This window comes from Pygoscelis adeliae, unplaced genomic scaffold (assembly GCF_000699105.1).
Source record: "Pygoscelis adeliae isolate BGI_AS28 unplaced genomic scaffold, ASM69910v1 Scaffold392, whole genome shotgun sequence".
NCBI classification, from domain to species: Eukaryota; Metazoa; Chordata; class Aves; order Sphenisciformes; family Spheniscidae; genus Pygoscelis; species Pygoscelis adeliae.
In genome coordinates this window covers 473,382-484,634 of record NW_008824293.1, presented here as the reverse complement: position 1 = coordinate 484,634, position 11,253 = coordinate 473,382, and the positions used below count along the sequence as shown (strand labels likewise).

The 11,253-nt window shown below is 37.0% G+C and overlaps 1 protein-coding gene across 1 annotated transcript in view; it reads right to left on the bottom strand.

The window, feature by feature from the left end:
• Nucleotides 1-2,208: 2,208 nt before the first annotated feature.
• WSB1 (WD repeat and SOCS box containing 1) overlaps nt 2,209-11,253 on the bottom strand; it is a 22,143-nt gene continuing 13,098 nt past the window's right edge. The window contains exons 4-11 of the mRNA XM_009318827.1: nt 10,393-10,561; nt 9,130-9,398; nt 8,157-8,288; nt 7,650-7,750; nt 5,288-5,460; nt 4,789-4,902; nt 3,882-3,989; nt 2,209-3,341 (exon numbers count right to left, since the gene is read on the bottom strand). Coding sequence (XP_009317102.1) covers nt 3,182-3,341; nt 3,882-3,989; nt 4,789-4,902; nt 5,288-5,460; nt 7,650-7,750; nt 8,157-8,288; nt 9,130-9,398; nt 10,393-10,561 — 1,226 coding nt within the window. The 3' untranslated portion in view covers nt 2,209-3,181. The remainder of the gene's footprint in view (nt 3,342-3,881; nt 3,990-4,788; nt 4,903-5,287; nt 5,461-7,649; nt 7,751-8,156; nt 8,289-9,129; nt 9,399-10,392; nt 10,562-11,253) is intronic.

Sequence of the window (11,253 nt, the reverse complement as noted above, 5' to 3'; positions counted from 1 at the left end):
CAGGCAGAACTGTTAAGTACATACTTTAAAATCACAGCTGGTTGCTATTCTTCACTCATATCTGCATTCAAGTTGAGATGGGACATTCTGGGGAGTAACAGACCTCACCAGTTTTTCCTTCAACTAGACAATATATGAGAAGCCTTGTCTTAATGATACATATATTTAGAACAAACAAAAAGAGGGAAATACTTGCTTCAGTTTCCAAGTGAGTCATTAAGTAGCATGGCGACACATATACTTTCTATTTCCTTGCAAGCTGGGTTTTAATTCCTGAGGAAGTTCTGTCCTGTTGGCTTTGTTCTGTAGTACTCCTTGGAAAGTGGAAAGTTGATTTATGGTGTTTGGAAACAGTGTTAGGGAAAATCTTCCTGGAAAGTAGGCCTGGGTGTCTGGGCTGAGCTGTCTAGAAGAGGATTGCTTGCTTGCTATTGGCGGTTGTCTCTCTTCTTTTGTATATGTGCAAATAAAATAAGTTACATTGAAAATAGTCTGAAATACCACAGTACTTCTTTCATTGAATGTGACATACAAGCGTTGCCACTGGACAGTGGTGTAGCAATATAGACACAGAGCAGCAGGGATATTTATAGTCTTTTCAGGCTAAGGCCTGCTGGCCTGTACTAAGAGTTCTTTCTGCCTTGTCACAGACTTTTTCACCCAAGAAAATAAGGACATGATCAGAAAATACATCTGACAGTGAGACCAGATTGTTGAAATAGAAAAGCGCCTTTGCAATTCCAAGGCATTCTGGGCTCTTAGAATGCTAATAGCATGCCTGGAAATAAAGAATTGATTTCATTACACTTATTTTATATAGTAGCTAAGCTGGTGGAAGCCAAGAAGGCATTTAGCATCATCCATGCAAAAAGTAAAAAGATGCATTACTTGATCAAATGGGGTTGGATGGAATCTCCTTCCCATTTTTGACAGATAAGCAGGAGTTGCACATCTTCCTTCCCTACTAACTTCAATCTATGATTTGCCATGTGAGAAGTTCATCCCAATGAAAGGAAGTGAGTTACCAACAGGTGCAAGGCCGTATGTCATGGTCACTAGATGATTTTAACTGCACTGGACATTTATTGATTGGGCTGTGATGATTCAGCAGCTGGCCTTGTCCAGACTGACCTCGTCATCTTGTCCATATAAACAATATAATAGAGAAAAACCAAACATACTTGCTTTAACAGATTTGTGCAAACATGGCATCGTCAAAAGGATGCCTTCCTTGCATAGCACCCTTGCCAGCTTGTTTGGTGGGATGAGTTAAGTTTGATAGCTCTGGACGGCTTTTGCCACTAGCCTATAGGCAGTAAATTAATGAAAAACAGTTCTCATCAGTCCTCTGTTTTCCAGTTTCACCTCTCCTCCCCTGTGTTCTTCACCACTTCACTGTAGGACCAGTGCTGGAGCTGCTGCAAGGGTCTGCTCATTCTAGGGAGGCACTACGGGGATGAGAGGAGCGTGGAAACTGTTCTTCCATTTCTTGGAGTGAGGGAGGGGAGAACAGTGCTTCTGCCCAGATGTGAGGCTTCCTCTTGCTCTGCCTCCCATCCATCATCATGAGGATGAAATCAGCCCCTCAGGAAGTGCCAGCTGCTTCCCCAGGGCTTGGCACCCAGTTACAGGAGTTACTTCTCATCCCTAAGCAAAAGCTTCTGTGCTCTGAGAGGATATGCAGACCTTCTCATTACCTGTCACCCACCCAGGAACTGGGGTAGTTGGCAATTCTGTAGCACGGTTAATTTGTAAAAAGCCACTGGTCCTGTGAGGAAAAGAATTTGGTTCTCCTGACTGCAAGTTGCAAAATCCCTACCTGCTACATCATATGAATTATGTAATACTTGATCTGACAAAGAAGGGGCTTTCCAAAACAGTACTCTGGAAGAGCGAGGGAGTGAAGAGCTATGTTCAGTGTACAGTTTTACAGCCTGTGGCAACCATAGATGTATGTCGCAGTCAGAACTCCATTTCCACATTCTGCACTGTGCAGGAGCTGGGGAACACTGACATCACGTACGCTTTTGACCTTTGCCCATGTAAAAGGTTTGAAGATCTCGCTCTAGCTCCCCACAGTAAGTTTCACCAAGATTAGTGTACTGTGATCCTGAAAAGGAAAACTATACAGAGTCCTGCAGTAGCAGATTCCCACTAGAACTCTTGCATGCAGATAGTGTGGATAAATCAGTCACCAGATGTGATATCAGGAAACTTTTATACAAGTTTTTAATAAAAAAAATTCAACAAAAATATATATATAATCAGGCATTTTATGCAATGCATACATTCTTTATATCTGCAGGTACAGATAAATAACAGAAGGCAAAACCAAGTATTTTGCTTATCTTTGGCCATTAACCAATAATCACCCCTGAAGAGATATTATAGGGTTAAAGAATAATAAACTGAGTCTGTAAATTTCTCTCATTACAGACAAAGTATCAGGCAATAATACAGTAGTTAGATTTTTAGAAATGTAAGGAAATATTTCTTTAACACTGCCCAATACTGAAATTTAACCTGGTTTGCTGCTATAGAACTTAAGGCCTTCTTTAGCTGACATACAGGCAACATTCCTGGGTTTACATTAGATATACTCCAACCCTTACCTTAACCTACTTCCCTTCACCATACATTGCTCTAAAAAGCCAAGCTGTACCTCTTCATGAAATAAACTAGCAGAATTCTTATCTGTGGATCAGTTTCCTGAACCCCAACTGATGTACATACATACAGAGCAGTTAAGCTTCCTTAAGTCAATATTTTTTCCTAACTCAATGTCCCAGAATAATAGCTATCCTTCCACTTTACAGCACAGATGCATCTGATGGCTCTACCAAAGCAATATATACATGATGCCCATTAAAAATCATAAAAGCAATTTTTAAAGGTACATTGATAACATGTAGCAGCTTATGTCTAGATATGTACATGTTTTCACAGTTATATTTTAGAAAATTGAGAACACCAGGAATACTTCTACTGTGTTTTCTATAAATATTAAAAATTTACCTGTCAGGCATTTTGACAAAATAGTATTTAGGTTATCACTTTAAATAGCTCTTGAAAACCTGTAGTCTCTTAAGCTTAAAGGCTGTAGAGTTTGAGGATTCTTTAAAGTGTTTAGCCAGTTTCAGCAGCTGGGCCACCTGCCAGTTTGATTTTTTTTTTTTTAAATTCAAATCTGGTAACAAAGGAACTCCACCACTTTTGATGGGATAGGCAAGTTCTTGACTTGGCTGGTGGGCATCACTCTTCGAATTGCCATACGACATAGATGTTGGAGACTGGAAACTTGTCTTGGAGTTGCCCAGAAGTACACACTGCCATCCTGTGTCCTGCACAAAAAAAAAAAGAAAACAACCCACCAGAATTATCCCACCTGAATGATTTCAGCTTAGTACAAATTCTCACATACGTTGCTAGTTAGGAGGAATGTGCTCTGGACTTCTTGTTGCATAGTTCTAGCTGTTCCAGCCTCATTTACACTAGATGCCAGTTGTTCTTTCAAGCTATAGCAGCAGAGTAAGCAAATTGCTGATTATCTATGTGACAGGCCTGAACAGATCTTCCAACAGCTACTGAGTATACCACCTGAAACAGAATAACTGCCCTTGATTATCTACTGGTCTTTTTCCAGTCCACATGTTTGTGGGTCTGTCTTTTATTTATTCTCAAAGATAAGAAATGAGTTTATCAGCTTCTTGATTTTACTGCTATTCCAGGCACGTTTAAACAAATAGTATCAGAAGTAAAACCAAGTCAGAAGCATCAAGTTGCAAGTCCCAACTGAAGATTTTTAGAACACTTAACTGCTGTTTTCAACCTTTTGTGTTACCGTAACATTTTAGGAAGAAAAAAAAAAAGTATATACTTGCCCTGCAGCTAGAACACTGCCATCAGTAGAAAAAGTACAGCAGAGCCCATTGTTCAGAGGTGCAACTTGTACAGGGTATTCTTCATCAATTCTCCAGAATCTTACCATTCTGAAAAAGGAAGAACGAAGCAGTAAGTTATCAGAGTAGACATTTAATTCTGCCTGATATTTTCTCTGATGCTGCACAAGAAACTAGCCTGAAGCAGAGCTCAGGGCATTTTTATAAACACTTTAATACACGTACAAGGTGTTTCAGATTTGGCCTGAAATGCTATGACTTCTTCATTTCTGATATATACCTTGATCTGTACTTCTTCAACCATTTTAACTCTGCCAATTAAAATAAAAGATTGCCTTCAACAGCAGAAAGCAATAACCTGAACTACAGATTTAGACAATCTCTCTCAAGTGTCATATATGCTAGGAAATCCCTAAATTCATTTTTTTAATTAAAAAAACCAAAACCCTCCTGTAGATTAATACCCTTGCTGTCATCTTGAGAAATCATTCTTCATATTCTTAAAATACAGTTCTTCAGAATATTATTTGCAGTGTTAGCAGAAGTTGAATAAGAGATCACAAAATACTCTTCTTTTTACTTTGGAATCTACTACTATACAAAAGACTTACCTGCATTATCAACTCCATTTACATTTTCCACTGTTTACAACCCCTCTTTTTCTGTTTTCAGCTGTTACACACTTAAGTTATTCAGGTCATCTACTCTGTACACAACTAATTATTTCTACATTCAGAAAGAATATTAATGTATACCAGACAACTCATCTACTTTTACCAAAACCATTAGAAGTAATTTCTCAGTTGAAAAAAAAGCTGACTTAGTATTTAAAAGTTCATGTCATACGGGAAGAATTAGAGGAGTCTAACAAATCTTTCCTCATACTTACTTATCATCAGCAAGGCTTGCAATATGTAGTCCATCGTGACTAAAAGATACGGATCTGACCCATCGGTCATTTGCACCTCCAGCAAATATTGGAGTAGGAGGCGGGAACAGATGCCTGGAGATAGAGAAACACTTAGCTAACAGCATAATATTTAAGAACTGTGGAAGTGTTTCCTGCAGCCATGACTAGCAAAGCTGAGGAGGAAAAAAAGGATTGAAGGATCAAACATTTAACTATGAAATCAGTAGTGGCGATTGAACTACTGTGTCTTTTGTAGTACTGAACAGCTTTGTTGAAGATGCTTAAATTAGTACACATTAAAATATCAGTGCTTTAAATTCTTTCTCAGATAGATAGTGCTCTGCCACTTTAGGATTACCATCAGCCACTGCTAAGATTTTTCCCAAGTCTAATTATTAGTTAAATGCATAAACCCATTAATTTTCAGTAGTCATCTTTACTCTAGGAGGAAGTTTCCAGATTTGACTACTTTACTTACCCAAATTCCATAAGAATAACTCCAATATGTGGATCCCAGACATAGACTCGAGTATCATAAGATGCAGTAGCCAGTAAAGCTCCATCAGGAGAAAACTCACAAGCTACAACATCATTGTGATGTCCTTCAAGTTTCCGTATCATGGAGTATTTATCCATATCCCAGAGAAAAACCTGCAATTAAATAAGCTAATGTTATAGCTCTGCTCAGAAATGCAATGAAGCATTTACTTTTTTTTTTTTTTTAAAGTATAGCTGCTAGTCTTATTTAGGATTATATTAAAATCAGGCATTATGAATTACTACAATTAAGAAATATGCTCAGTGTCATACTCAGATTAAAATAAAGTTTTTTAAAAATAATTAAAGCAGACATGCAAGTTCTAACTCAAGTTTGTTAAATGTTATTAACAAAATAAGCCAAAATATAAGATAAAGGCAACACAATTTAACCATGTAGCTTACTGAAATTCATGTATTACAAAACTATTTTATTAAAATATGCAGAAATAAATAGGGTTAAACTCTACAGTCCCCTCTTTTCAGTAACTACCAAAATTTTAAGAAATATACAGACAGAAAATGTAAGGTTAACATATTGTTACTCCAGTGGCATCCCTTTGAGTTTAAGATCACTTGTTTACAATTGGCTTGGATCACCAACGTCAGCCTAGGAAGAGAAACAGATACTGCAAGCAAAAAGAATTTTCACAGCCAAAAGTTATGTCTTTGGCAAAACAACAGGGAAGTCTAACCACATTATTAGAAAGAATTTATGCATTTTAAATCAAGTCAACAGTAAAAAAAGACATGAATATTACAATTTACCCGGCTAATTGCATATTGTGTTATAAAAATTGATAAAAGATGATATATTCTGGGATTTTACATGCAGTTGTACATTACATATAATCAAAATAAAGACTGTGCAGAATTACTTAATAGGAACGATCTATGTACTGCAGCATAATTTTATAGAAAATATAAGTCTTTAGCATAAGATGTTATGTCCCTAAAAGAGCTCATTAGGGTCCTTGATTTTTCCCCTGACTCAGTTTTACTGCACAGATTAAATACTGACATCTTGGATAAATTTATATGTTTGACCAAAGCAAACATAGCCTTAGTGCCTCACATACTTCCTAAAACTGAACCATTTCACAATCAGTTATAAGCGTGTTGACCAATTTCTCCGAGAAAATATTGGAATATTCCATAAAACTGGAAACTAAGTTTTAGGAGTCAGTGTGTTTCACTGCTGTGAAAATTATTAAAAAAAAAAAAAAAAGAAAGAAAGAAAGCAGAAAGTGGACATCAACCAGCACCTGCGTACGTACAGTACACCTTGCAGTCGAATGCAAGGTTACTTCGTCCTACGGTAAAGTTCGCCCCCAGCCTGGTAGCCAGAGATGCCACTCTGTCTGCCCAGCTAACACCATTGTGCTCCTGTGTGAGTGGTGCCAGCTTAACCTCAATCACACCAATATTGCTGCCACCACCTGTGACAGGGAAAGCAAGAAGCTTATGGAAAACACACAGCCTAAAGATATCAATGTATACATCCACATCTGCTCTATTTAAAGAAAAAACAAAACCCAGACCTCAACTATTCTCTGTCAAAGCTGCACTGATAATTTAAAGTATGAAATGCATTTGAACAGTCATCCATGTAAAGTGGTATCCAATGATTGAATTGTGCTTTTTACTCAGCATCACTAGGGTTCATTAAACTACCTGCAAAGCCCCTGTAACTAGACTGAATTCCCCTTTCTGTTTTATCCTAATTCTTCAGTGCCAAGAAAAGCAGCTTATGGCATACGTGCTTTACCTGCACTGCTTTCAGTTCTCTAGCAGGGCATTAGAATATGGATGAAAACAAAACCAGTATGCTGTTCTTCATTCTAGATCTTTTAGACACGAGTGCCATTTGTATTGGAAAACATGTAGAAACATTTTTGTTCAGCGGGAGATACCATGACTGGCTCAGACTTTGAAAAGTCCTTTTCATTGAGCAGGAAATAGAAAGGATAAAAATCAATAACAAAATAGTTTTATGCATTAATCTAAGTATCTTTTAACACTGGAAGCTTTAGTCTTCTTTGGTTTTACACTATGAACATGAGCAGATGTGTAGAACTATTTCTCAAAGAATGCTTACAGTTTCTTCAACTAAAAGCAGTGCAAGTTCAATTCATAAATCAGTGTCTCAATGCACCATTTGCTAGTTTAATTTCATGCACTTTTACATCATCATAAAACATTAGAAGTTCATGACACCGAGCACAAGCTTAATATTACTTAGATTTAAAATGATTATGCACACAATTCAGTAGATTTAATGAACAAGAAACTCTGACACATACTGCTTTACTAGCTCCAACAGAACAGAGAATAGAAGAGTCTGGAGAGAATGCACAACCATATACCCAGTTCTGATGTCCTCTCAACACTTTCATCATATTTCCTAAAAAGAAAGACATTCCTGTAAGAATTGATTAAATATTACAAACTCAAATTGAAAAGCTTTTCCAAATTAGTTCTTCCTTTATAAAATTCTATACTATTTTCCAAACAACATCTTGCAGAGTCATTCTACACAGAAATAAAAATTCTGTCGTGCAGCCTCTAAATCCTATGTCCCTATTCAAAAAGGTCACTTCATCCACTCTTTTAACTTAACCCAATACCAGCTTATACCTTTAGGGTACATATAGATAAAGAATTTCAAGAGAGTATACAGAGTGAGTGACTAATAGAACAAAATTAATTTTTTTAAGAAATCCTGACCTAACTGAGTTTATAGCAATAAAAGAGGAGAGTACATGGATATTTCTCCTATGTATTACAGCAGATAAACTTAAAATGCATACCATCATCTTTCAGGTCCCACACTCTCAGTGTTTTGTCTCTGGACGCAGACACTAAAATCAGGCTGCCATCTGGGGCAAAGGTTAAATCTCTAACAACTTCTGTATGGTCCATCAGGTTAAGGAGGAGTTTTCCTGTTACACGAAAACACCACAATTTAAAATGAAGGACTGTGCTTTTATTCAGATCAAATGCTTTATGGATACAAATATAGAATACAAAATCACAGCACGTAAAGCCAAATTTTCTTTGTAGAAATGCTCCCTACAGTAAGAAGCAGGTGTATCCTTTTAGATTCTTCTGTATCAAGAGGCAATTTCCTAAAAAGCTAGTAAATGTATACACTAAAACCGTATGCCTCAGAAATAAGGCAAGACTTGCCTTTTGATAGACACCTCTGTTCTAAGCTTAAATTTACAAGATAATGACAAATTACTCAATAGTCACTAGCTTCATTTTTTTAAAGCTGAGAAGCTCTCTCCCAACCTAGCAGCTATGCTACCAGCTAAACTGAGATTCCGTAATTTCAGATTCAGTCTCTTATCACTTGAACAATTATTTACTTTAAAAAAAAATAAAAAGCCCTCATCAACATAATCCTTCCCCATACTCAAGAACAGAGAGCAACTTCATGTTTTGAAAGTTTCCTTTGTTTGGAAGTATATTAAAACCACAATCCAGCAGAAGATTTTAGAGTAAACAACCAATATACACAAAGTCAATCACATACTTAACCATTTTGCAGCAACAAGGCTTTGTCTTCCATCGCTTACATCTCAAAGCATGACCTGAGTCTGTTCCTTCCTCTAGCAGTATTTGAACATTTCTAGTTACAGGAGTTCATGCTTTTTTTAGATTACTTAGTTTGTATTCAAGGTTCAGTTCCCAATTAAAATTCTGTAAGCAATTCATTCTGTGTATTAATGATGTTACTAAAGGGACAATGAAGTGACAACTTCCTCTCACATACTCTACCTGTATATGCATCCCATATCTTGATGCGCCCATTGTTCAAGCCTGTTGCAAGTAGAAGCTGGTCTTGCCCAAATTTGAAACGGTGCCATTCTATATTGACACAGCGGCTCTGCTTCTCAGGCACTGAAGACCCAAAAGCAAGGCTCCAGACGATGTCACCACAGTCTATTATATGTTCACAAGGCTTATTTTTCTGACCGCTGTCACTATTCTGCCTTGGAAGTCTTGTACCGATAGAATTTGCAACATTCTTTGTGCCATGCAACAAGCTGCAAAACAAACAAAAAATAATAAAAAAAATAAAATCATAAAGTACTTGAAAAATAAATAGAACAAAAAGGTCTTTAAGATGTAATGAAATCTGTGAGTTGCCATAACGTACATTTTGGAGGCCCATAATGATGCATTTTTACTTTCAAATCATAAAATCAGCTTTTTCTTGTAACTGTCAAAAATTATTAACACCTGGAAACCTTCTTACACGATATAATACTAATACATTTGTACACGTTTTTACCTCTGTAGAAAGCAATATATTAACTTAACCCACTGTGAAAAACAACATTTTTAAAGCATTGTAAGCATTTACAGAAAAATGAGTTACAAAAATTTCTAAGACTTTCTGCTAAATGAGCAAGAAGTTCCCTGCAATTCACTTATGTGCGTTAAATACTGGGAAGAGATACCGAGGCCAGCATATGAAAATCAATTAACCCACCACCAAAAAGAGGAAGGAAAAAAAAAAAAAGGGGGGGAAGCAGGATTTGCTGGGAGGGGAAATGTAACCAGCTACAAAAATGCAACTGCTGGTTACTGACTTCATTAAAATGCAACCTGACAGTGAAAATGTGTCTTTGAGAACTTAACTTGCATTCTAATAAGAATGATAAGGGAAGAGGTTCGCCTTTAAGTACATTTCTAAAAGGTAAAACCAAATAGCTATCCGATAGGAAATGTAAAAGTCCAGATCTGCCCGAGTCTTTAAATTTCCTTTTCATTCTAAATTCCTCTTATTTTACAGCATCTGAATCAATTAATAAATCACTCCTCCATAGCTTTTGTGAGGTTGCAATACCGTTGTTTCTCTCACTGGCCACAGAGGGAGAGATAAAACAATAGCTGTTACTTTAAAGAATTAGTTTTTCCCGGAGACGTCAAAGCCTAAAAAGCCAATACATGTGTCTTAATCTATTAAAAGCTATCTCCTATTTTGAAATTCTTAAGTTTTTCAGATTAATTAAAAGCCATATGGTTTTGTCTTACAAGTTATTAAGGCACTGAGACCAGGGGACCAGCTTCACTATGCGATGCCCTTGTGACCAAGCAAAGTAAGATCCATCGGGAGCAAATGCAACAGTCCAGTTTTCACGTCCACACTTCTTGTCAAAAGGAGAAGTTGGGGCTAAGAGTTCTCCTACAGTGCGTGGTCGTGCTACAAAGAAAACAAAGAGGAAATTCAATTTTTTTAAAAAAGCCAGCATATTTTAAAAGGTTACAAGGGTACCAGGCAGTATGTTAATTGTTTTGCTTTTATTTCATGACATTTAAAGTAATTGGGGAAGGGGTCTTACTGTCACTGTAAAACCAATCAAAAGACTAAGCCTCAGCTGCAAAAGAGATTGAATCACTAAAAAGAAACAGCTTAGTGTTAAAATGTCCTGGTTGTCACATAAGTAATATCACATCTCGATATCAGAAGCAGAACTCAAATAAATTAAAGATTTACTGAAACTAGCTATTACTTCAATTACTCTAACTATAGCTCTAGAGATAGCAGTAGAACTACGCTCCAATTTGACCTAATACTTCAGAGTTTAGCAAATAAGATGCCCAGTAATGATTTTTTTTTTTACCTTTAAAGAAAAATGTGAGTACCTGCCCTCCCTCAGAGAAAATAAGTTAATCAACAATCATAGGAAACAAGTTAGCACGGTGCGATCAGATTAGCTGATTTTCCCCCCGCTTTACAATGTAACCGGATGAACCACACTTTGTTTCTGCAGCCCAGGCTGCGGGCCAAAGGGACCTTACCCATGCCGTTCACCACCCTTAGTTTTACAACGTGGAGGTAGGTGACAGGAGTAAGCCCGCAGCAGGCGGTCGCCCAGGCGTCAGGCGAGAGTG